This window comes from Lithobates pipiens, unplaced genomic scaffold (genome assembly GCF_037356315.1).
Source record: "Lithobates pipiens isolate NorthernLeopardFrog02 unplaced genomic scaffold, aLitPip1_a1.2 Scaffold_357, whole genome shotgun sequence".
NCBI classification, from domain to species: Eukaryota; Metazoa; Chordata; class Amphibia; order Anura; family Ranidae; genus Lithobates; species Lithobates pipiens.
In genome coordinates, this window is record NW_027507817.1 from 16,438 (window position 1) to 42,604 (window position 26,167).

Consider the following 26,167-nt stretch of genomic DNA (forward strand, 5'->3'; position numbering starts at 1 on the left):
GGGGGGGTCACTGTGATCCGATGTGAGCTCTTCATGGAGGATGATTTACAGCCTGAGAGCCACCGGGAAGACTAACAGCGCATGCGCGTCCCCCCTGCTGGAGGTGTGTGTTCCCGCGCATGCTCAGTGCTGTCGGATGGTTGGAGATGCTGCGGGCGGTGTGTGCGGGTGTCCGGGGAGTGTTCCGGGTGCAGAGGAGGGGGTACAGCCGGGGACAGCAGGTAATCGCCGACCGACCTTATCATCCACTCTGCATCGTTCTGTCTGTGTGATCCCCGCCTGTCCTCCTCCACGTCTGATCTCTGCTGCACGATTGTCATTAATGTGGGCTGTGCTGTGATGTGCACCACCATGGCGCCGACATATGCAGGAGCGCAGCTGTCTTATAAGTCTCTGCATGTCCAACTGTAACTATATATATATATTCTCCTGTGTGACGTCAGACATAGCGCTGACATGTGAGGAGTGCAGTACTGTGTGATTAGATCGTATTGTTACATTGTATATCATAGAGAATGTCACCAACATATGCAGGAGCGTAATATCGCCATCCCAGATCTGTATCCCGGTCTGTGTCTGTCCTACTAATGAGGATTACAGCTGAATTATTATTATTGTTTATAATATTATTATCAATATTATATGTCATTATTTACTATTACATTTATAATTATCATCATTAATATATTTATTATGATTGTATTTATTATTATTTTTATAATTGTTATAATTTATTATTATTATTAGTAATTTACCATTACAGTTATCATTAATATATTTACTATTATTTTATTTATTATTTTTTTATCATAGTTATAATTTATTATTATTATATGTAATATTATTTACCATTACAGTTATTATCATCATTAATATATTTAGTGCTCATGCACACGGACGTTTTAAAAAACTGGCTGCAAAGCTAGCTCCGACGCCTGGAAAAATCGGCGTTAAAAACGCAAATTTTTACCGCGTTTTGCATTGGCGTTTTTGCGTGTTTTTTAGTGTTAGCGTTAAGTAGCGTTTTTAAAGAAACACATCTCTTGGCTATAGCACTCAGAAAACAAAGAAAATATGTTGCGCGTTTTCCCGCGATTCGCGTTTTTACAGCTCTAGCTTCGCGCCAGGGAACGCACTGGTCCTGGGTTTTTTTTACAGCTTAAAAACGCCTATGCCATTTGCAGCTCAAAAACGCCTAGGTGGGCATGAAGCCATAGACTAACATGGACAGGCCTTTTTTAAGCTGCAAAAAACGCTCAAAAAAGCGGCTGTAAAAACGTCCGTGTGCATGAGGCCTTATTATGATTGTATTTATTATTATTTTTTATCATAGTTATAATTTATTATTATTATTATTATTATATGTAATTTACCATTGCGGTTATTATCGTCATTAATATATTTATTATGATTGTATTATTTTTTATTATCATAGTTATAATTTATGATTATTATTATTTGTAATATTTACTATTACATTTATAATTATCATCATTAATATATTTATTATGATTGTATTAATATTTTTTATTATAGTTATTATTATATATAACATTTTTACCATTACGGTTATAATTATCATTAATATTTTATGATTGTATTCATTATTTTTTATTATCATAGTTATAATTTATTTTTATTATTATTATCATTATATGTAATATTATTTACCATTACAGTTATAATTATCATCATTAATTATATTTATTATGATTGTATTATTTTTTTATCATAGTTCTAATTTATTATTCTCATATGTAATATTATTTATCATTACAGTTATAATTATAATTAATATATTTACTATGATCATTTTTTTTTTATTATCGTAGTAATATTATTATTATAATATTTGTTATATTATCATTAATATAACAAATATTATAATGTTATAACTATGATAATTTAAAATATATACGAACATAATAAATATATTATGATTATATGTAATGGTAAATAATATTACATATGATAATTATAATCATCTACTTTAATGGATAATAATAAAAACAAAAAAGGATGATGATTATAATTATTATCACATGTAATATTATTTACCATTACATATATAATTATCATCAATAATACATTTATTATGATCGTATTTATTTTTTATTAGTTATAATAATTTATATTATGATATTTGTTATATTAATGATAATATAACAAATATTATAATAATAATCTTACTACGATAATAAAAAAAAAAAAATCTGATCATAGCAAATATATTAATGATGATAATTATGTATGTAATGGTAAATAATATTATATATGATAATAATAATTATAATCATCATCCTTTTTTTTTATTTTTGTTTTTATTATTATCCATTAAAGTAGAACTGTGGCAAAACAAATTATTTTTTTTTTTAGCCTATAGTTCTACTTTAATGATATGATGATGATCATCGTTACATTTATTATTATTCAAAATTTCTATTATTATTATACAGGATTTATATTGAGCCAAAAGTTTGCGCAGATCTTTACAACGTGAGGGCAGACAGGGCAGTTACAATACAAGAGGAATCAGAGGGCCCTGCTTGTTAGAGCCTTACAGTCTTATATTTTTATTACTTATTATTATTATTATTATAAAAATTAAATTATTATCTACACTATATTATCATCATATTTATTATCATCATTATTATAATGATAATAAATATGATATTATAACTTATTATAATAAAAATATAATAATGATGATTAAATATTTATTATCATCGTTGTTATGTTTATTATCATTTTGTTTTTTGTTTTTATAATTATTGCTCTCATCGTTATATTATTGTTGTTGTTTAATATTGTTATCATCATCATCATATTTTTTATTATTTCTAGAGTTTTATTATTATTGGCTTTTCATTATTTATTTTTATTACTATTATCGTTCTATTATTATTGTGTGATAGGATAGCGCTGACCTCTGCAGTAGCGTCGCCGTGTTCTCTCCCATTTTCTACAACTTTATCTCTCCTCTCTGCAGGAATAGAAGTGTTGTCATATCACCTGATGTGACCCCATAGCACAAACATGTGCCGTAGCGTTGCTGTTTTATTGCTCATCAATCTATCATCAGATATTGCTGATGATTTCTGTATTATTCTGTTCACTTGGGGGGGGGGGGGGGGGCGTATTTTTGTGTTATATCTTTTAGATTGTAAGCTCTAATGAGCAAGGCCCTCTGACTCCTCCTGTACCAAATTGTAAAGTGCTGCACAAACTGTTGGCGCTGTATAAATCCAGTATAATAATATTATGGGATGTGCTGTGACATCACCAGTCGCTGTATTATAGATTATGTCTCTATTGCTGTCTCAGGTATCTGTCAGTTTTTTGGATTCCTCCCGCTGTGATCAGAGCCGTATAATTGTTGTGGTTTTACTCTGAAGATGTACGCTGCGGAGGACCCCTTTAGTATCAGTCAGCACTCCGTACATGGGGGGGGGGGGGGGTTCTCAATTCCCGGATCTCTGGCCTCGGGGGTGGGATGGAGGGAATGTGGACTCGGCTGGCTCTGTACGGCGTGTGTACGGGGGAGGGGACATGGACTCTGCCCCCATGGGAGTGATGACAGGTGTTCCTCCCACAGCCTGAGGTCCCTAATATGTTTCTTCTAATATTTACTTCCAATCGGCTGGGAGACGCCGGTCACTACCACAGCGGGCACTGCCAGGGCCAAAACTGGTACTACACGTTACTGTGTGCTTATACAAGGGACGGAAGAGGGCACCCTGGAGGGAGGAGAGGGCAACTCATTACACCCCAGGGGGAGGCAGAAACTGGCAACCTAGAGAAAGGGGCAAAGATGGGAGTAGAGGGCAGAGGCTGGCACCCTGGGGACAGGGGCTGGCACCCCAGGGGGGAGAGGGCAGAGGCTGGCACCCCGGGGGGATAGGGTAAAGGCTGGCACCACGGGGGGGGGGCAGAGACTGGCACCCCAGAGCAGGGGAGGAGGGGGCAGAGCCTGGCACACCAGAGGGAGAAGAGGGCAGAGACTGGCATCCCAGAGGGGGGTAGGGGCAGAGACTGGCATCCCAGGGGGCAAGAGGCTGGCACACCGGAGGGAGAAGAGGGCAGAGACTGGCACCCCAGGGGGGGGAAGAGGCAGAGGCTGGCACCCCAGGGGGGGGAAGAGGCAGAGGCTGGCACCCCAGGGGGGGGAAGAGGCAGAGGCTGGTATCCCGGGAGGAGGGGGCAGAGGCTGGTGCACCGGAGGCAGAAGAGGGCAGAGACTGGCATCTTGGAGGGGACAGAGACTGGCATCCTGGGGGGGGGAAGAGGCAGAGGCTGGCATCCTGGGGGGGGGAAGAGGCAGAGGCTGGCACCCTGGGGACAGGGGCTGGCACCCCGGGGGGGAGAGGGCAGAGGCTGGCACCCCGGGGGGGGATAGGGTAAAGGCTGGCACCATGGGGGGGGGGGGCAGAGACTGGCACCCCAGAGGAGGGGAGGAGGGGGCAGAGCCTGGCACACCAGAGGGAGAAGAGGGCAGAGACTGGCATCCCAGAGGGGGGTAGGGGCAGAGACTGGCATCCCAGGGGGCAAGAGGCTGGCACACCGGAGGGAGAAGAGGGCAGAGGCTGGCACCCCAGGGGGGGGGAAGAGGCAGAGGCTGGCACCCCAGGGGGGGGGAAGAGGCAGAGGCTGGCACCCCAGGGGGGGGAAGAGGCAGAGGCTGGTATCCCGGGAGGAGGGGGCAGAGGCTGGTGCACCGGAGGCAGAAGAGGGCAGAGACTGGCATCTTGGAGGGGACAGAGACTGGCATCCCGGGGGGGGGAGGAGGCAGAGGCTGGCATCCTGGGAGGAGGGGGCAGAGGCTGGTGCACCGGAGGCAGAAGAGGGCAGAGACTGGCATCTTGGAGGGGACAGAGGCTGGCATCCGGGGGGGGGGTATGGGGCAGAGACTGACATTCCGGGGGAAGGGGGCAGAGGCTGGTGTACCAGAGGCAGAAGAGGGCAGAGACTGGCATCCGGGGGGGCAGAGGCTGGCACCGCAGGGAGAAGAGGGTGCAGAGGCTGGAATCCCGGGAGGAGGGTGCAGAGGCTGGCACACCGGAGCGGGTAGGGGGCAGAGAATGGTATCCCAGAGGGGGGGTAGTGGGCAGAGACTGGCACCCCGGGGGGAGAGGGCAGAGACTATCGGCACAGGGTATCGTGGTCTCGGACTGATTCCGTCTGACATTGGCAGAGTTTAGTTTTTGTGCGGATTGAGGTTTCTCTCGGACACAATCCGGTCGGATCCTGTTCCGGCCCGTGAAGTGTAATTAATGCAATTAGCGGTGTCCGCTCTGCTGAGTCAGCGCTGTGAACTCCGTGTACTTTGTATCTCTGCCGAGCTCCAGTCTTAATCATTACACCTCCCCCTCACCACTGCTCCAACATTCCAGGAGGTCGGAGTTCTCATTTATCGTTTTCCATCTCCTTCTCTCCCCCCCCCAGGTAGAAGCACCTCGTCAGACCGCGCTCTACGACTTCCACCGCCATCATGGCGGTAAGATGGTGGAGTTCGCTGGATGGAGCCTGCCGGTGCAGTATAAGGACAGTCACATCGCCTCGCACCTGCACACCCGCCAGCACTGCTCCCTGTTCGACGTCTCTCATATGCTGCAGGTAATGTGGGCGGAGCTTGGCTAAGGTTTTTATTATTATGGCCAGACTCTAAATGATGGTTGATGTAGAGGATGAGGCCAACACAGATCCGGTGGGGGCGACTTCGCGCTGGAGACACAAAAATAAAGCGCCACTGGAGCCTCTAATCACATGATTCTTTGCTGCTTCTGCTCATGTGTCAGTCTGTGTGGGTGGGGCTTAATAGAGAGGGCGTTGCTTCTCCCGCTCATGTGTCAGTCTGTGTGGGTGGGGCTTAATATAGAGGGCTTTGCTTCTCCTGCTCGTGTGTCAGTCTGTGTGGGTGGGGCTTAATAAAGAGAGCGTTGCTTCTCTCGCTCATGTGTCAGTCTGTGTGGGTGGGGCTTAACAGAGAGGGTGGGGCTAGAACCTAGGAACACAATTCTCCTTTCTTGGAGCCAATGAGAACAGAAAGATATCACCAGTTGTTGGCTGAATTGATTCCCGAAGAAATGCTGTGCAGAAAGATGAATTAATTCCTATTTATTTATTTTTAATTGATTTTGTTTTCTTTAAGACTCGGGTACACGGGAAGGAGCGAATCCCCTTCATGGAGAGCCTGGTGGTGGGGGACATTGCAGAATTAAAGGAGAACCAGGTGAGGAATAACACGACCCCCCCCCCCCACAACTTGTGGTATTGCCCACTTGGCAGATCTATATAGACGTGTGATTCCTGACATTGTGGATCCCTGAGATCCTCCTACTGATAAACCGCACAGTCCAACACACTGACCGCACATCATGACCACATCAGCCACGATGGTGATTGCTAAACTTTACCAAATATGACGACAGAGCACGTGATTCACTAGAGGCTGGTCAGCTGACTGTCTAAAGATTTACTGCTGCTTGGGGGGGGGGGAAGCAACAGGAATGACACAGACTGTACTTAAGAAGGTCAGATTAAGTAGGGGGAGGGGACAGAACAAACTGATAGTGTCTTGTCTTACCTCTCTGATATTCTCTGCTTTTTCCCTGACAGTTGCAGTCTGTGAACTTTAGCACTATAAAGCTTCTGTTAGCCTCCTTCTCTAGCTGAGCCAAAACACAGAATCAAGGCGGGAAATGTACATATTTTTATTACAGAAAGTGACACATAGTTTTTGTAACCAAGGAGAGGGGGAGAGTTTTCAATAAAGAAGTGACTGCTCTGGGCTTAGGGAGAAAAAAAGATAAAAGAATGGGGTGGGGGGCAGGTGGCAGGACAAACTCTTCTGTCAGGGAGAGACAAAAGAGTTCAAATAAAAAAGGTCTTATCTCCCTGGTAGTCTCTGCTTTCACCCTGACAGCTACAGCCTGTGAACTTCAGCACCGCAAAGCTCCTGTCAGCCTTCCTCTCTAGCTGAGCCAAAATCAAGACTGGAAATGTACAAAATTTAAATAGAGAAAATTACATAAAGTTTTTAAAGCCAAGGAGAGAGTTTTCAATAAGGGAGTGACTGCTCTGGGCTTAGGGAGGAAGAAGATAAAGAAGGTAAAAGCAGGGGAGGGGACAGGACAAACTTTGTTTCCAGGGAGACACACAAGAATTAATCTTACAAGAATAGTGTCTTGTCTTCTCTCTCTCTAATATACTTAGCTTTCTCTGACAGTTGCAGCCTGTGAACTTCAGTACTTCAAAGCTTCTGTCAGCCTTCACCTCTAGCTGAGCCAAAAATATTCAATCAAGGCTGAAAATGTACATATTTTTAACACAGAAGGTGACAAAGTTTTTGAAACCAAGGGTAGGGGGAGAGTTTTCAATAAGGAAGTGACTGCTCTGGGTTTAGGGAGGAAGAAGATAAAAACAGGGGAGGTACAACCCCCCCCCCCCCCGGCCAATCCCATTACTGACCAAGGTCCTCTCTGTGCAGGGTACGCTAACACTCTTCACCAATGAGAGCGGAGGGATCATCGATGACCTCATCGTCAACAACACCTCCGAGGGTCACCTCTACGTGGTATCCAATGCCGGCTGTGCAGAGAAAGACTCCGCCCACATGAAGGTACTGCCCTGCCCCCTTTTTATTTCTGACCACCTTATACAGGGACTGACCCACATCTGTCCCCTCAGAACCGCCTGCTGGAGTTCAGAGCGGCCGGCCGGGACGTGGATCTGGAAAACGTGGACTTCGCTCTGTTGGCTCTGCAAGGTGATGTCACTGCAGGGAATAATGTAAAGTGTGAGGTGTGACCCTCGTCCAGGGGAATTACTGTGTAATGGAGCGTCCGCACCACATAAATCATTTGGGAGAAATAGTGCCCCATCTTTGGAATTAGAGGGAGGAATAGTGTCCCATTGTTGGTGTCAGTGGGAGGAATAGTGTCCCATTGTTGGTGTCAGTGGGAGGAATAGTGTCCCATTGTTGGTGTCAGTGGGAGGAATAGTGTCCCATTGTTGGTATCAGTGGAAGGAATAGTGTCCCATTGTTGGTATCAGTGGAAGGAATAGTGTCCCATTGTTGGTGTCAGTGGAAGGAATAGTGTCCCATTGTTCGTGTCAGTGGGAGGAATAGTGTCCCATTGTCGGTGTCAGTGGGAGGAATAGCGTCCGATTGTCGGTGTCAGTGGGAGGAATAGTGTCCCATTGTCGGTGTCAGTGGGAGGAATAGTGCCCCATTGCTGGTGTCAGTGGGAGGAATAGTGCCCCATTGCTGGTGTCAGTGGGAGGAATAGAGTCCCATCATTGGTGTCAGTGGGAGGAATAGTGCCCCATTGCTGGTGTCAGTGGGAGGAATAGAGTCCCATCATTGGTGTCAGTGGGATGAATAGCGTCCCATTGTTGGTGTCGGTGGTAGGAGTAGCGTCCCATTGTTGGTGTCGGCGGGAGGAATAGCGTCCCATTGTTGGTGTCGGCGAGAGGAATAGTGTCCCATTGTTGGTGTCGGTGGGAGGAATAGCGTCCTATTGTTGGTGTCGGCGGGAGGAATAGCGTCCCATTGTTGGTGTCGCGGGAGGAATAGCGTCCCATTGTTGGTGTCGGCGGGAGGAATAGCGTCTCATTGTTGGTGTCGGCGGGAGGAATAGCGTCTCATTGTTGGTGTCGGCGGGAGGAATAGCGTCTCATTGTTGGTGTCGGCGGGAGGAATAGCGTCTCATTGTTGGTGTCGGCGGGAGGAATAGCGTCTCATTGTTGGTGTTGGCGGGAGGAATAGGGTCCCATTGTTGGTGTCGGCGGAAGGAATAGCGTCCCATTGTTGGTGTCGGCGGGAGGAATAGTGTTCCATTGTTGGTGTCGACGGAAGGAATAGCGTCTCATTGTTGGTGTCGGCGGGAGGAATAGTGTTCCATTGTTGGTGTCGGCGGAAGGAATAGCGTCTCATTGTTGGTGTCAGCGGGAGGAATAGTGTCTCATTGTTGGTGTCGGCGGGAGGAATAGCGTCTCATTGTTGGTGTCGGCGGGAGGAATAGCGTCTCATTGTTGGTGTCGGCGGGAGGAATAGCGTCTCATTGTTGGTGTCGGCGGGAGGAATAGCGTCCCATTGTTGGTGTCAGCGGGAGGAATAGCGTCCCATTGTTGGTGTCGGCGGGAGGAATAGCGTCCCATTGTTGGTGTCGGCGGGAGGAATAGCGTCCCATTATATCATAAATACATAAAGCATGAAACACAAAACTAAAAAAGTCCCATCATTGGTGTCAGTGGGAGGAATAGTGCCCCATTGCTGGTGTCAGTGGGAGGAATAGAGTCCCATCATTGGTGTCAGTGGGATGAATAGCGTCCCATTGTTGGTGTCGGTGGTAGGAGTAGCGTCCCATTGTTGGTGTCGGCGGGAGGAATAGCGTCCCATTGTTGGTGTCGGCGAGAGGAATAGTGTCCCATTGTTGGTGTCGGTGGGAGGAATAGCGTCCTATTGTTGGTGTCGGCGGGAGGAATAGCGTCCCATTGTTGGTGTCGCGGGAGGAATAGCGTCCCATTGTTGGTGTCGGCGGGAGGAATAGCGTCTCATTGTTGGTGTCGGCGGGAGGAATAGCGTCTCATTGTTGGTGTCGGCGGGAGGAATAGCGTCTCATTGTTGGTGTCGGCGGGAGGAATAGCGTCTCATTGTTGGTGTCGGCGGGAGGAATAGGGTCCCATTGTTGGTGTCGGCGGGAGGAATAGTGTTCCATTGTTGGTGTCGACGGAAGGAATAGCGTCTCATTGTTGGTGTCGGCGGGAGGAATAGTGTTCCATTGTTGGTGTCGGCGGAAGGAATAGCGTCTCATTGTTGGTGTCAGCGGGAGGAATAGTGTCTCATTGTTGGTGTCGGCGGGAGGAATAGCGTCTCATTGTTGGTGTCGGCGGGAGGAATAGCGTCTCATTGTTGGTGTCGGCGGGAGGAATAGCGTCTCATTGTTGGTGTCGGCGGGAGGAATAGCGTCCCATTGTTGGTGTCGGCGGGAGGAATAGCGTCCCATTGTTGGTGTCGGCGGGAGGAATAGCGTCCCATTGTTGGTGTCGGCGGGAGGAATAGCGTCCCATTATATCATAAATACATAAAGCATGAAACACAAAACTAAAAAGTCCACTTTTTATGTATAGCAGCGCATGCACACTTTTTTTCAGAATATGCGTAAGAGTTCAGTTCGGTGTTCAGAAGATAGGGTGCTTTATTCAGTCGACCTGCATTTGTGATTGAAACCCAGCTTCCACCATACAAATCACCACTTGTGGTACCAAGGCCGACCCCCTATGGGAATGCACTCACCAAACATATGAAACCAATAAGCCTTCAGAATGCCATTGCAGCTCTCTCCTTTTACCACCAGTTATCTCCTTTGTGGGAAACGGCTTTCACATATAGGAAACAAAAATGCCCAGACATAGCATAATACTGTATGACAATATTTATTATGTAAAAGCAAAATCCATATATGCGTACCAAGTAAAAAACTGTTATAAGCGTTTAAAATACTGTGCCTTATTCCGCTGTGTTGAATCCGTCCGAGGAGACCGACCGTTTATAACGTGCACTTAAAAGTGTGTGCTTCCGTATTTCCTCGGATCGTTGGAACGCAGGGATTGAGACGCACGTGTCACTTCCGGTATAGTTACGCTCTGACGCGTTTCGTCATTTCCGACTTCATCTGAGGGCGTAGCTATAGATACCGGAAGTGTTCTTTTATTACCATCTCCAACCAATTAAAATTCAATGCAGCATGATCTACGGGGCACTACACCAATCGTCAGCCACCCTTAGGATTTAGCTATACCTCAGGTAGCCACGAACGGTGCTGACCCATCGCAGAATGCAATAATCAGTAGACTCATCTGCATCGTGCTTAGAATAATATGCATAAGGTACAATGTTATTATAAAAATACACACTGCATAAAACATCAAATCACAAAACGATCGTTGATCCAAAAAAATAATAATAATTGAGAACTATTAATAAAGGTACAATAAGTTACCGTATACAGTTATCCATGTACCATTGTATAATATATTAATCCCCATACAGATACAATCCGGTCGGTTAATATAATAGATCATCTTCTGTGGGAGCCGAATACCGTTTCCCAATCACTATTAAAGTTCTCAACTGATTGTTACGCAAATGTATTCTTCTGTATAAAACTTAAGGACAAACATGAATCTAATCAGGTAGATCGATATTCCCGCAGTACCATACACGTCCGATCCGCACGAACGGATCCGATTTCTTTTCTTTTCACTAATATTATTTCTTTATTTCAAAAGAAAATTTATGACCCTTGTTACTGATGATTAATCATCTAGAAGCTTAAGGATCCAGTGTATGTTGCGAGAATATACATACACAAAATTATATATGTTATAATTATATATGTTTTTATATATATTTTTCTAAAAAATCTGTATTTATGTTTAATGGATATATACCTCCCAGAAAAGATATCCCTTAAAAAATATATCCCTTCAAAAAGGATATTTCTAAAAAGGATATCTCTAAAAAGGACATTCCCCCAAAAAGATATTTTTTAAAAAGATATTTTTCAAAAATTTATTTTTAAAAATATACGAATAATTATGTCAGAAATCTGTATAAATTTAGGCTTGACCAAAAATAATAGTAATAATAATAATAATGAGTTATAAATTATATATATCTAAAAATTATAAAAAGATGTATATACTAAAAAAGTATCTATTTAAAAGTTATATATATATGTGTATATGTATAAAAATTCACTACTCACATACACATATAATATGTGAACAACAGGCACCTACCGTGCATGAAGTAGTTTAAAAAAACGGGCACCAACCGTGCATGGAGTAATTAAAAAACATGGTCTTTGTAGTTTGTTTTACAATTAATTGGTGCTAAGCTGAAATGGGAAAAAATGCAACTTTAAGTATCACTTATAAAACAATTAATATCAAGTTCTATGTTTAAGCCTTTGGGACTGAGAGTATCTGTGGAATATATCCAATGAGTTTCACGTTTGGATAATTCACGTACTAAATTCATACCCCTCCAGTGTGGTTTAACATGTTCAATCCCCCAAAATAGAAGGCCGGTAGCGTCCCTATTATGTTTCAGTTTAAAATGTAATGAGACATTATGGTCCTTATAACCGATTTTTATATTGTATATATGTTCTGCTATTCTGACTCTTAGTTTCCTTTTGGTTCTGCCGATGTATAATAAACCACATGGGCACATTAATGCATATACAACATGCGTACTATTACAAGTAATGAACTGCTTAATCGGGAAACTACGATTATTGGACGGTGAGCTAAAATTGTCCAGGGATCTAATTGGTTTTGCTACCTCACGACACGCCTTACATTTACGGCAAGCGAAAAAGCCGTTTCTGTCCCAAAAAGTGGGAGGAGGTTTTGGAGGGTCAATGACTTTTTTTACAATTTTGTCGCCAAAGTTTGGAGCTTTTCTGTATAAAAACTGGGGTTGTTCGGGTAGTACGGAATGCATCTTTTTATCCAATAACAGAACATGCCAATGTCGTTTGAAAATGGTTTCAACTTCTCTATACTGTGAGTGAAAGTTGGAAATAAAACCCCATTCTTTGTCAAATTTCCCCTTTGTAATACTATCACCATCTGTACATGATTCTTCTTTTCTTTTATCAGCCAAACAAAGTTCCCTGGGCATATTACCGACTTCCTGAATCACTTTCTGTAATTCCTGATAGTCGTACCCCTTTACGGAAAACCTTTCAGCTAAGACATTGGACTGCTTGATATAATTCTCAAATTCTGAGCAATTCCTCCGTACACGAGTTATTTGTCCTTTTGGTATGTCACGAAGCCACTGGGGATGGTGGCCACTGGAAATGGGTAGATAGCTATTACGATCTGTATTTTTAAAGAACACTTTAGTTTCCAATTTATCCCCTTTTCTGTAGATTGTTACATCCAGAAAATTTATCTCATTCCTATTCCATTCTGAGGACAAACTAATGTTACGGTTATTATTGTTCAACTTGTTAATAAATAAATTTAATTGCTCAACATTCCCCTCCCAAATTAAAAACAAATCATCGATGAATCTTTTATAAAATATTAATTCTGACGGTGGGTCATTAAAAATTACTTTGTCCTCCCATTCCGCCATGAATAAATTAGCAATGCTGGGTGCAAATTTTGCTCCCATTGCAACCCCTCTTTTCTGCAAATAGAACACTCCATCGTACCAAAAATAATTATGCCCTAGGCAAAAATCTAATGCATTCCTTAAAAATATTTTTTGAATATGTGGAAGATCTTCCCTTTTACTCAGTGCCCAATTCAATGCTAAAAGAGCATCATCGTGCTGTATTACTGAGTAAAGTGATGCTACATCTGATGTCACCATTAAAACTTCACCTCTATCTTTCAAATCTACTTTATGTAAAAAATTTAAAAAACTTTTTGTGTCCCTCAAATATGATCTCGTGCTCACCACGCTTTTTTGTAAAAACGTGTCTAAATATTGGCCCAGTCTTGATGACACTGAGCCAATACTATTTACTATAGGCCTAGCTGGTGGATTTATCGGATTTTTGTGTATTTTGGGCAGGGTGTATAATGTAGGTATCCTATTACTCACAGGGAGAAGATATTTTTCTTCCTTGTTAGTGAGAACTTTTTTCCCTATTGCAGACCTAACCAAATTTTCCAACTGGTTTTGATAAACTCTTGTTGGATCAGAATCTAACTTTGCATATGTTAGATCATCAGATAACATCTCTGTGATCTGATTATGGTAGAATTCTTTGGTGAGAATAACAACACCCCCCCCTTTATCCGCTGGACGAATAATAATATCCTTCCGTTTTTCCAACATCTCAATGCCATCGCTTATATGACGATATTGCGGTAATCTAATTGGTTTTATCTTTTCCAGGTCATTCAAAACTAGGCCTTTAAAGACCTCTACGTGGTGATTGGATAAATTAGAGGGATTAAAAAGGGATTTGTTTTTTAAACCACTATTAATTGGTCTATTCATATACACCACCGGTGGTCCTACCCGTGGTTGACTCCCTATAAAGTGCTTTTTTATGTTTAATTTACGAATGTATTTGTGTACGTCCACAAATACATCAAATTTATTCATCGGTTTTTTTATACCACATTTCAAGCCTAAATTTAAAATATTTCGTTCCTTATGTGACAGGTCTACTCGTGTTAGATTAAAAATACCCTCTACTCTGACTCCCTTCTTCTTTTGTTGGACCCTGTGCCCAGCCCTGCAACCCCTAGATTTCCTTCCTTTCGCATAGGTGGACCCCTGCTGTTTAGCATTGGGTCCTCTTTCTGGGAGTGATAAGTGGGGGGTCTCAAATGTTCCATCTCCCTTTGATGGTTGTATGTGTACTGATGGTATGGTGGTTTTCCCCTGTGCGGATGGAACCCACGACCCCTCCAGTGATTCCCCCTCCCTCTCCCTAAAAAAGGGCGCTGTGGGGGAAAGTTTCCCTGATTATGCGTTTGAAGCGGTTGGAATCTATTATAAACGGGGACATTGTAGGATCCGTATGGGATTTCACCATGTGGTCCATAATTAGATATCGGGGGTACTGCCCCAGGAGGATTTTCAAAGAAGCGTTGGTTAGTTTCACCTTTTTTTCCTTTAGCCTTTTTCTTTGTTTGTTTAAACGGCGTAGAGGAATGTGCAGGAGAGTTCAAAAGTGAATCATTCCGACCATTCACGTCCCTCACAATAGTTTGTGAATTAATTAATCCTGTTTTGCTGGCCTGGTTACTTGGCCGTGGAAGAGGGGGTGGCAAATCCACTCCCTCACATCCACGGTCAGGGCTATCAGTTTGCTGCTGCCAAGCATATATTACATTTATCTTAAAATCATTTAAATCCCTATAATACTTTTTTATTTTCTTTTTCTGTGTATCTCTGTCTACCTTTTCTAATCTCTTTTGTACTCTATCGTTAAAATCCTTAATTTCCTGAGAATCTTTAATTGGTTCTAATTGTTCATGTAAGTCCCTAATTTTGTTTTCAATATTTATCATTTTGCGCTTTTTACGTTGTAAAACCAGCTGTTGCAATTTAAAACCAACACCGTTAAAAAAGTCTAGCCACTCCTGATTGGAGTCTATATCTACTAGACCATCCTGTGGGGCTACATCCCACCTTAAACTCCTTAAAATTATATTTTCTTTAGCATATTGTTCAAGGATACAAATGTCCCACCAGGTGCGTACCTGTTTTTCCAATATATTACCCAGTGCAGACATTGCTCCATTATAATTGGTTACCGTGCTTATTGGCTCTAAACTAGTGAACAAAGACTGTATGTCAATGCTCCTATTCCTTAAAAATTGTATAACATCCATAGCAGCAGAGAAAATAGTAAAACAATATATAAAAAGGTAGTGCTAAAAACACAAATTCTCGCCGACCCCTATGGCCTTTTGTCCTCAGAATGGAATAGGAATGAGATAAATTTTCTGGATGTAACAATCTACAGAAAAGGGGATAAATTGGAAACTAAAGTGTTCTTTAAAAATACAGATCGTAATAGCTATCTACCCATTTCCAGTGGCCACCATCCCCAGTGGCTTCGTAACATACCAAAAGGACAAATAACTCGTGTACGGAGGAATTGCTCAGAATTTGAGAATTATATCAAGCAGTCCAATGTCTTAGCTGAAAGGTTTTCCGTAAAGGGGTACGACTATCAGGAATTACAGAAAGTGATTCAGGAAGTCGGTAATATGCCCAGGGAACTTTGTTTGGCTGATAAAAGAAAAGAAGAATCATGTACAGATGGTGATAGTATTACAAAGGGGAAATTTGACAAAGAATGGGGTTTTATTTCCAACTTTCACTCACAGTATAGAGAAGTTGAAACCATTTTCAAACGACATTGGCATGTTCTGTTATTGGATAAAAAGATGCATTCCGTACTACCCGAACAACCCCAGTTTTTATACAGAAAAGCTCCAAACTTTGGCGACAAAATTGTAAAAAAAGTCATTGACCCTCCAAAACCTCCTCCCACTTTTTGGGACAGAAACGGCTTTTTCGCTTGCCGTAAATGTAAGGCGTGTCGTGAGGTAGCAAAACCAATTAGATCCCTGGACAATTTTAGCTCACCGTCCAATAATCGTAGTTTCCCGATTAAGCAGTTCATTACTTGTAATAGTACGCATGTTGTATATGCATTAATGTGCCCATGTGGTTTATTATACATCGGCAGAACCAAAAGGAAACTAAGAGTCAGAATAGCAGAACATATATACAATATAAAAATCGGTTATAAGGACCATAATGTCTCATTACATTTTAAACTGAAACATAATAGGGACGCTACCGGCCTTCTATTTTGGGGGATTGAACATGTTAAACCACACTGGAGGGGTATGAATTTAGTACGTGAATTATCCAAACGTGAAACTCATTGGATATATTCCACAGATACTCTCAGTCCCAAAGGCTTAAACATAGAACTTGATATTAATTGTTTTATAAGTGATACTTAAAGTTGCATTTTTTCCCATTTCAGCTTAGCACCAATTAATTGTAAAACAAACTACAAAGACCATGTTTTTTAATTACTCCATGCACGGTTGGTGCCCGTTTTTTTAAACTACTTCATGCACGGTAGGTGCCTGTTGTTCACATATTATATGTGTATGTGAGTAGTGAATTTTTATACATATACACATATATATATAACTTTTAAATAGATACTTTTTTAGTATATACATCTTTTTATAATTTTTAGATATATATAATTTATAACTCATTATTATTATTATTACTATTATTTTTGGTCAAGCCTAAATTTATACAGATTTCTGACATAATTATTCGTATATTTTTAAAAATAAATTTTTGAAAAATATCTTTTTAAAAAATATCTTTTTGGGGGAATGTCCTTTTTAGAGATATCCTTTTTAGAAATATCCTTTTTGAAGGGATATATTTTTTAAGGGATATCTTTTCTGGGAGGTATATATCCATTAAACATAAATACAGATTTTTTAGAAAAATATATATAAAAACATATATAATTATAACATATATAATTTTGTGTATGTATATTCTCGCAACATACACTGGATCCTTAAGCTTCTAGATGATTAATCATCAGTAACAAGGGTCATAAATTTTCTTTTGAAATAAAGAAATAATATTAGTGAAAAGAAAAGAAATCGGATCCGTTCGTGCGGATCGGACGTGTATGGTACTGCGGGAATATCGATCTACCTGATTAGATTCATGTTTGTCCTTAAGTTTTATACAGAAGAATACATTTGCGTAACAATCAGTTGAGAACTTTAATAGTGATTGGGAAACGGTATTCGGCTCCCACAGAAGATGATCTATTATATTAACCGACCGGATTGTATCTGTATGGGGATTAATATATTATACAATGGTACATGGATAACTGTATACGGTAACTTATTGTACCTTTATTAATAGTTCTCAATTATTATTATTTTTTTGGATCAACGATCGTTTTGTGATTTGATGTTTTATGCAGTGTGTATTTTTATAATAACATTGTACCTTATGCATATTATTCTAAGCACGATGCAGATGAGTCTACTGATTATTGCATTCTGCGATGGGTCAGCACCGTTCGTGGCTACCTGAGGTATAGCTAAATCCTAAGGGTGGCTGACGATTGGTGTAGTGCCCCGTAGATCATGCTGCATTGAATTTTAATTGGTTGGAGATGGTAATAAAAGAACACTTCCGGTATCTATAGCTACGCCCTCAGATGAAGTCGGAAATGACGAAACGCGTCAGAGCGTAACTATACCGGAAGTGACACGTGCGTCTCAATCCCTGCGTTCCAACGATCCGAGGAAATACGGAAGCACACACTTTTAAGTGCACGTTATAAACGGTCGGTCTCCTCGGACGGATTCAACACAGCGGAATAAGGCACAGTATTTTAAACGCTTATAACAGTTTTTTACTTGGTACGCATATATGGATTTTGCTTTTACATAATAAATATTGTCATACAGTATTATGCTATGTCTGGGCATTTTTGTTTCCTATATGTGAAAGCCGTTTCCCACAAAGGAGATAACTGGTGGTAAAAGGAGAGAGCTGCAATGGCATTCTGAAGGCTTATTGGTTTCATATGTTTGGTGAGTGCATTCCCATAGGGGGTCGGCCTTGGTACCACAAGTGGTGATTTGTATGGTGGAAGCTGGGTTTCAATCACAAATGCAGGTCGACTGAATAAAGCACCCTATCTTCTGAACACCGAACTGAACTCTTACGCATATTCTGAAAAAAAGTGTGCATGCGCTGCTATACATAAAAAGTGGACTTTTTAGTTTTGTGTTTCATGCTTTATGTATTTATGATATATTCTTGTCTTTTAAAGCAGCAGCTGTTTGAAAGATGACACATTAAGTTAATATTGTAATTAAACACCCAGGAGCGCAGAGCAGTGTGCCATAGGGGTCGGCGAGAATTTGTGTTTTTAGCACTACCTTTTTATAAATAGCGTCTCATTGTTGGTGTCGGCGGAAGGAATAGTGTTCCATTGTTGGTGTCGGTGGGAGGAATAGTGTTCCATTGTTGCTGTCGGCGGGAGGAATAGCGTCCCATTGTTGGTGTCGGTGGGAGGAATAGCGTCTCATTGTTGGTGTCGGCGGGAGGAATAGTGTTCCATTGTTGCTGTCGGCGGGAGGAATAGCGTCCCATTGTTGGTGTCGGCGTGAGGAATAGCGTCCCGTTGTTGGCGTCGGCGGGAGGAATAGCGTCTCATTGTTGGTGTCGGCGGGAGGAATAGCGTCCCATTGTTGGTGTCGGCGTGAGGAATAGCGTCCCGTTGTTGGCATTGGCGGGAGGAATAGCGTCCCATTGTTAATAGTGCCCCAAGGGCCAGACAAAGGCAAGCAAAGGGCTGCAGTTTGGGGACCACTGTGCTAGAACAGTCCCGGGAGAGCCAGGAGGTGGCGCTGTGTGGCGTTCTCTCTATGCAGAATCACAATTTTCCTGGTGCCCAGCAAATGTTGTTGTGATCGGGGTGCGTGGCGGCGCTCTCAGCGTTCTCCTGTGTGCCCCATAAGCTGCCATTGCACTTTGTCACCCAGCCCAGGAGCATCCAACCGGGGGGGGGGGGGGGGGTAATATGGGAGGGGGCTCGCAGGATGTGCAGTTCCCACAGCAAGGCAAAGGGGGGGGGGGGGGTTTGTATCATGTCTTTCGGGTAGGTGGTACTGTCTGTGCCCCCTCTCTGTGTTTGATTGCCGGGGGGGCTGTCAAGTAGTCTGTATGGGACCCTATGACTTCTAATGGTGGCCCCGGGCAGTCCAGACAAGTACTGGGGGCTGCCAGTGATTGATCTCTCGTGACGTTTCAGGTCCCTCCACGGCTCAGGTTCTCCAGGCTGGACTCACCGACAATCTCTCCAAGCTGACCTTCATGAAGGGGGCGACTACCAGCGTGTTTGGCATCCCCGGCTGTAGAGTGACGCGGTGCGGGTACACCGGAGAGGACGGCGTGGAGGTAGGGATGGGGGCGGAGTATAAAATAACATGGATGTACGGTGGGGGGGGGGGGGGGGAATAATGATTTGGTTCCCTGCAGATTGTGTAGGTTTGCCCACCTACATTGAAATGAAGGGTCTATAATGTTTATCATGGGTGTATTTTATGATAGAAATGTTATAAATGGAGTTGCAGTTCAGTGAGTAAAATAAGTATTTGATTCCCAAACAAAACATGACTTAGTAGTTGGTGGAGAAACCCTTGTTAGCGATCACAGAGGTAGGTTGTTTCTTGTAGGTGGTCTCCAGGTTTTCACACATCTCAGGAGGGATTTTGGTCCTCTCTTCTTCACAGATCTTCTCCGAATCCTTAAGGTTTCTCGGCCGTCTCTTGCCAACTCAAAGTTTCAGCTCCCGCCATAAATTTTCTATAGGATTAAGGTCTGGAGACTGGCTAGGCCACTCCATGACCTTAATGTGCTTCTTCTTGAGCCACACCTTTTGTTGGCGGTATGTTTTGGGTCATTGTCATACTGGAAGACCCATCCACCACCCATCTTCAGTGTTCTGGCTGAGGGAAGAAGGTTCTCATCCAAGTGACCGATTCACCTGCTTTATGGATATGCTCCTAAGTGTACTTGTACAGACAACCAGCATATATTGGAAGAGTAACTTTACAAAAGCCCATCTTGATACACCCTGCACTCGGCCTCAGTAAGCCTAGTCAGAATGCAGCCGCGGCCATCTTGTTACACCCAGCCCATATAATTAGTGAACTACATGGCCTGGGTGTAGCAAGATGTCCGCTGCCACCTTGTGACTGCAGGCTACTGAGGCTACAGAGTTCAAGGTGTACCAAGATGGGCGTTGCCGCGTACAAGCCTCCGACGCAGAATCGTTAACTTCCGTTAACGATTCTGATGGCCCGGTCACCGATGCTGGTGATGGATGTACACGGCTGCAACCCACACCCCCTGCCCACAGGCTTACCTTCCTCCGCTGCACTGCAAGGGCTCACTGTACCAGGACCCACGTTCCGCCTTCTCCCACCCACTCCACCCGCACACTGACTTCCGGGAATTCAAGGTATCGGGGTGGGGGAAGCATTTGCCCGAGTACAAGTACTTGGGCAAATACTCGGTATCAGCGCCGATGCCGATACTAGTATCGGTGCAACCCTAACTCGAACCTACCAGTATAAGCCCCCAAGTAAAGCAACACACACACAGTGGGAGAAGGGTGGAAAACACCAGGAGCCAATCAATGCCATATTCCTTTGTACACTGCTGTCAGTCTAACACAGTAAACCTTCTGTGTGCAGCAGCCCCCTTAATACTTACCTGAGCCCCATTTCTATCCATCGATGTTGTACGGGAGTCTCAGCTGTCTGGGACTCTTCCTCCTCATTGGCCGAACCAGTGGTGCCCCACTGCTGCCAATCAAAGCCAGTGTGCCAATGAGGAGAGAGAGAGAGAGGGGGTGGGGCCGAGCCATGGCTCAGTGTCTGAATGGACACAGGAAGCTGTGGCTCGGCTCGGGTGGCCCCATAGGAAGCTGCTGGCTGTAAGGGGCACTAGGTAGGAGGGAGGGGCCAAGAGCGCTGGTGAGGGCCACGAGAAGAGGAGGATTGGGGCTGCTCCATGCAAAAACACTCTCCAATCGCAGAGGAGGTAAGTATAACGTGATGTTTGTTATTTTTAAGTGGAAAAAAACCCCCAAAACTTTAAACCCTTGACACCAACGTAATGCAAATATGCAGCCTTCAGCTTCAAGGGGTTGTATCGGGGTGATATACAGCTGAAGGCATCACCCAGTTTTCGTTTTAAAGTGGGTGGCCGGCCTTCTTGTAATAACAGCCAATGAGGCTAAGCAGCCGCTCGGCGATTATTACAAGCAGCGATTTCCCCCCAACCCCTCCTCTCGCCACCTTCCGTGGCTCGATTGGGTTCTACCGTCCCACCAGGAGGCCCAAGTGACTAACCGGCACATCTGCCGGCCGGCTGGTGACCCGGGGTATGATCGGGTCTTGGATCTAGTAACCCGAACGCATCTGTAATTCGCGCCCGCGAGTGTTAAAACCACACGTGAGGTATCGCTGCGATCGTTAGAGCAATAATTCTAGCACAAGATCTGCTCTGTAATGACGTCACTTCCCATTTACTGAAAAGGTAAAAAGGCGCCATTTTTTTAAAAAATGACAGCATTCAAAACTTGGCGTTTTTGGATACTTTTAAGTGCAAAAGAGGGATTTAGGGGTCTTATAGACTCCAAATCACTCCATAAAGAGGACCTGTCACTGCCTAGTGCTGTCACAAACCCTGTGACAGCAATAAAAGTGATCAACAATAAAAAAAAATTAAAGTCACGGTGTAAAAAAAAAAAGCAACAAAAAATTTAAAGGGCCCCATCCCTCCAAGTTTGCGCACAGAAGCGAACGCATCTGTAAGTCGCTCCCGCGAGTGTTAAAACCACACGTGAGATATCGCTGCGATCGTTAGAGCAATAATTCTAGCACAAGATCTGCTCTGTAACTCTAAACATGTAACCTGTAGAAATTCTTAGTGTCGCCTATGGAGATTTTTAAGTACTGTACCTTGTCGCCATCATTCCACAAGCGTGCGCAATTTTGAGGCGTAACTTGTTGGTTACCCATTTACTCTGCATAACATCATCTTTCACATTATACAAAAAATAAATAATGGGCTAACTTTACAGGGTTTTTCTTTTATTTTTATTTATTTATTTTATTCCTGAAAGTGTATTTCTTCCAAAACAATTGCATTTAAAAGGCTGCTGCGCAAATACAGTGTGACATTAAAGCGGAGGTCCACGCTAAAATGGACCTTCTGCTCATTGGAATCTTCCCCCCCTCCGGCGCCACAATTGGCACCTTTCAGGGGGGTGCAGTTACCTGGATAATCCAGGTAACTGCACCCACTTCCGGGATAGCTCTCTGCGGAAAGGGGAGTAGATTACGCCCCTTTCCGCAAGTGCCCGCCCCTTTCCGCAAGTGCCCCGCTGCCTGCTGGGAAAACACGCGGATCCCAGAGACAGCGGGGACCGTCCTTATTGCGCGGCTTGCGCATGCGCAGTAGGGAACCGGGAAATGAAGCCGAAAGGCTCCACTTCCTGATTCCCATACCCAAGACGGCGGCGGCAGCACCCGAGAAACGATCTACAGATCGGCTTCGGGTGCCGACATCGCGGGCGCGCTGGAGAGGTAAGTGTCACTATTTTAAAAGTCAGCAGCTGCAGTATTTGTAGCTGCTGGCTTTTTAAAAAAAAAAAAAAAAAACGCGGAGTCCCGGCGGACTCCCGCTTTAAAATATTGGAACAACTGCTATTTTATTCTCTAGGGTCTCTACATATATATATATATATATATATAATTTTAGTAGTAGTAAGTTAGTGTGTGTGTGTATATATGTGTGTATATATATATATATATTTATTTATTTATATATAATGTTTGGGGGTTCTAAGTAATTTTCTAGCAAAAAATACTGATTTTAACTTATAAACATCAAGTGCTAGTAAAAGGCCTGGGCATGAAGGGGTTCATATCACTTTAAGAGTTAAACTGCCTGTGGATGGTGTCAAATCAGACGGTGACAATTCTGGCCAGACAGGCTTGGTCTAAAGAGGTATTTGAAACAGAATGGTATTCATAAGTAGATTAAATGTTTATTTTTTTTTTTTTTTTTTTTTTTTTTTTTTTTATAAATTTCTAGCTGGCGTTTTCTTTTACCCTTTTCTGATTGGTCTCTGCTGACCCCAAATCTCCGCTGTCCTGTCCCCGTGTCCCTCCAGATCTCGGTGCCCGGTGACAGAGCCGTGGAGCTGTCAGAGAAGCTGCTGCAGAGCCCGGAGGTGAAGCTGGCCGGTCTGGCGGCTCGGGACAGTCTGCGCCTGGAGGCCGGCCTCTGTCTGTACGGAAATGACATTGATGAGACCACCACCCCAGTGGAGGCCAGTCTGGTGTGGACACTAGGTGAGGGCGGGGGGTTTTGTATCTTCATTCATTACACCGTTGAAAGCCAATTGATGTTTAGTTTTGTGTTGCCCCAGTAAGATTGTGTTTCGGGGGGGGAAGAAGTCCCTGGTAATGACCAGTACTAGTGTCCCCATTGGAAGAGTTCCCCTCCTTTCCTGTTCTGGTGACAACCCAAATTAAAAAAAAAAAAAAAATTATTTTTTCTTTTCTACTTTCAGTGATCATGGTCACAAGGAGACAGAGAGGGTGAATCTCCCCAACGGGGACACAGACAGCAATAAAAAAAAAAAACTGAAAGGGGGGGACTAATCCCTCTCCCCTCTATCCAAAAAAAAAAAATGTTGCCTTTTAGTTATACTTTGAGGAACTATATACCCGGAGTGCCACTTATTTCTAGATCTCTTATTGAAACATTGTTTCATTTTTTGGACACATCTTTATCACACTGATGAGCTCAAAGTTCTCCTAAAGCGCTGGTCTCCAAACTGCGGCCCGGGGGCCGTTGCGGCACTATTTTCATCCACTGATCCCAACAATGTGGCCAAATTCCCCCCACTAACGATAAAGAAGGAGCAGAATTCCTCCCGCGGGCACCCGCGAGGGGGGGGGGGGGGGCGCTTTTCCTCCCGCGGGCACCCACGAGGGGGGGGGGGCGCTTTTCCTCCCGCGGGCACCCGCGAGGGGGGCGCTTTTCCTCCCGCGGGCACCCGCAAGGGGGCGCCCTTTTCCTGTCACGGGCACCCGCGAGGGGGCGCCCTTTTCCTGTCACAGGCACCCGCGAGGGGGCGCCCTTTTCCTGTCACGGGCACTCGCGAGGGGGCGCCTTTCCTCCCGTGGGCACCCGGATATGTAGTAAAACTCCATCCTAACATTTGGGTACAGTGTTGTATGACCGCGCAATTGTCATTCAAAGTGCGATAGCGCTGAAAGCTGAAAATTGGCCGGTATTGAAGTGATTAATAAACTGCCCACTAGATGGCGATTATTCCCTTTTTTATATACAACACACACAGGAGCAGTGGGGGAAATTGCATGTGATTCTTTGCACCAATCTTTTTTTTTTTTTGTATTGATGCAAATCGTACCGCAAAGAATCGGTATGCGTAATCGCCGTTAACCAATTAAGCCCCGGACCATTTTGCAGGCCAAAGACCAGAGCACTTTTTGTGATTCGGCACTGCGACGCTTTAACTGACAATTGCGCGGTCGTGCGACGTGACTCCCCAACAAAATTTATGTCTTTTTTTTTTCCCCAACAAATAAAGCTTTCTTTTGGTGGTATTTGATCACCTCTGCGGTTTTTATTTTTTGCGCTATAAACAAAAAAAGAGTGACAATTTTGAAAAAAAAAAACGCAATATTTTTAAAATTTTTCTATAATATCCCCCAAAAAATATATAAAAAAATGATTTTTTTCCTCGGTTTAGGCCGATACGTATTCTTGTACGTATTTTTGGTAAGAAAAATCGCAATAAGCAATTATTGATTGGTTTGCGCGAAAGTTATGGGGATAGTTTTATATTTTCATTAATAATTTTTTTTTTTTTTTTACTAGTAATGGCGGCGATCAGCGATTTTTATTGTGACTGCGACATTATGGTGGAAGCATCAGATATTTTTGACACATTTTTGGGACCATTGTCATTTATACAGCAATCAGTGTTATACAAATGCACTGATTCCTGTGTAAATGACACTGACAGTGAAGGAGTTAACCACTAGGTGGCAGTGTAGGGGTTAAGTGTGTCCTGGGGAGTGTTTCTAACTGCGGGGGGCGTGGCTACGTGTGACACGTCACTGATCTCTGCTCCTGATCACAGGAAGAGGGAGATGCTTCTTTACATTAGCATCTCCCCGTTCTTCCTCCCCATGAGGACTCTCAGAGGTTCTGACTGGCGCGAGCGCCACCAGCGCGTGCGCGATGGCACGGCGGCAAATTTAAAGGGACGTACCTGTACGCCAATTTGCCTGTCTGTGCCATTCTGCCGACGTATATCGGCGTGCGCCGGTCGGTATGTGGTTTTAAAAAAAAAAAAAAAAAAAACGGTATTGGTGCATCCCTAGTTTTACCCCCCTCCCCCCCCCCCCCCCCCCTTACTCTATTCCAAATGGGATAAAAAAAAGTTTTGCCTTTTAGCTCCACTTTATTTATGTTCCCATTTTGGAAATTATAGAAGTTACTTTTTTATCCCTCGTCCTCTAAGCTCACATCTCTGAGCATTTGTGTTACTTGGTGGGGGAGGAGAGCGGGGAATTGACCCATAACTTCCAGCTCTGTGATTTCTGCAGGTAAACGTCGCCGAGCCGCCATGGATTTCCCCGGAGCCTCGGTCATCGTGCCTCAGATTAAGGGAAGGTGAATCGGAAACGCGTGGATTGACTTCTACGGGCCTCCCGTCCGCCAACACACGCCAATACTGAACACGGAGGGGCGCGTCATCGGTGAGTGCCGCCATCTGTTCCTATGGGTCAGGGGTCCCGTCCCTTCTGGGAATGCATTGTACCTCCATTCATTACATACAGCTTGTGGATGTAAACCCTTCCATATACCCAGTGAAATGACTGGCCTCAGGGGGTGCACAGAGATGAAACAAGTCCTCCTACATAAGTTGTACCTGTTTATCTGCAATCTTCTCTTCTCTAAATCTGTTGAAAGCCCAGA

At 43.7% G+C, this 26,167-nt stretch overlaps 1 protein-coding gene across 1 annotated transcript in view; it reads left to right on the top strand.

The window, feature by feature from the left end:
* Positions 1-98: 98 nt before the first annotated feature.
* The window catches only part of AMT (aminomethyltransferase), a 29,553-nt gene continuing 3,484 nt past the window's right edge, over positions 99-26,167 (top strand). Inside the window, 8 exon segments of the mRNA XM_077466628.1 lie at positions 99-221; positions 5,446-5,616; positions 6,152-6,232; positions 7,490-7,621; positions 7,690-7,768; positions 19,386-19,531; positions 23,322-23,502; positions 25,795-25,947. Coding sequence (XP_077322754.1) covers positions 120-221; positions 5,446-5,616; positions 6,152-6,232; positions 7,490-7,621; positions 7,690-7,768; positions 19,386-19,531; positions 23,322-23,502; positions 25,795-25,947 — 1,045 coding nt within the window. The 5' untranslated portion in view covers positions 99-119.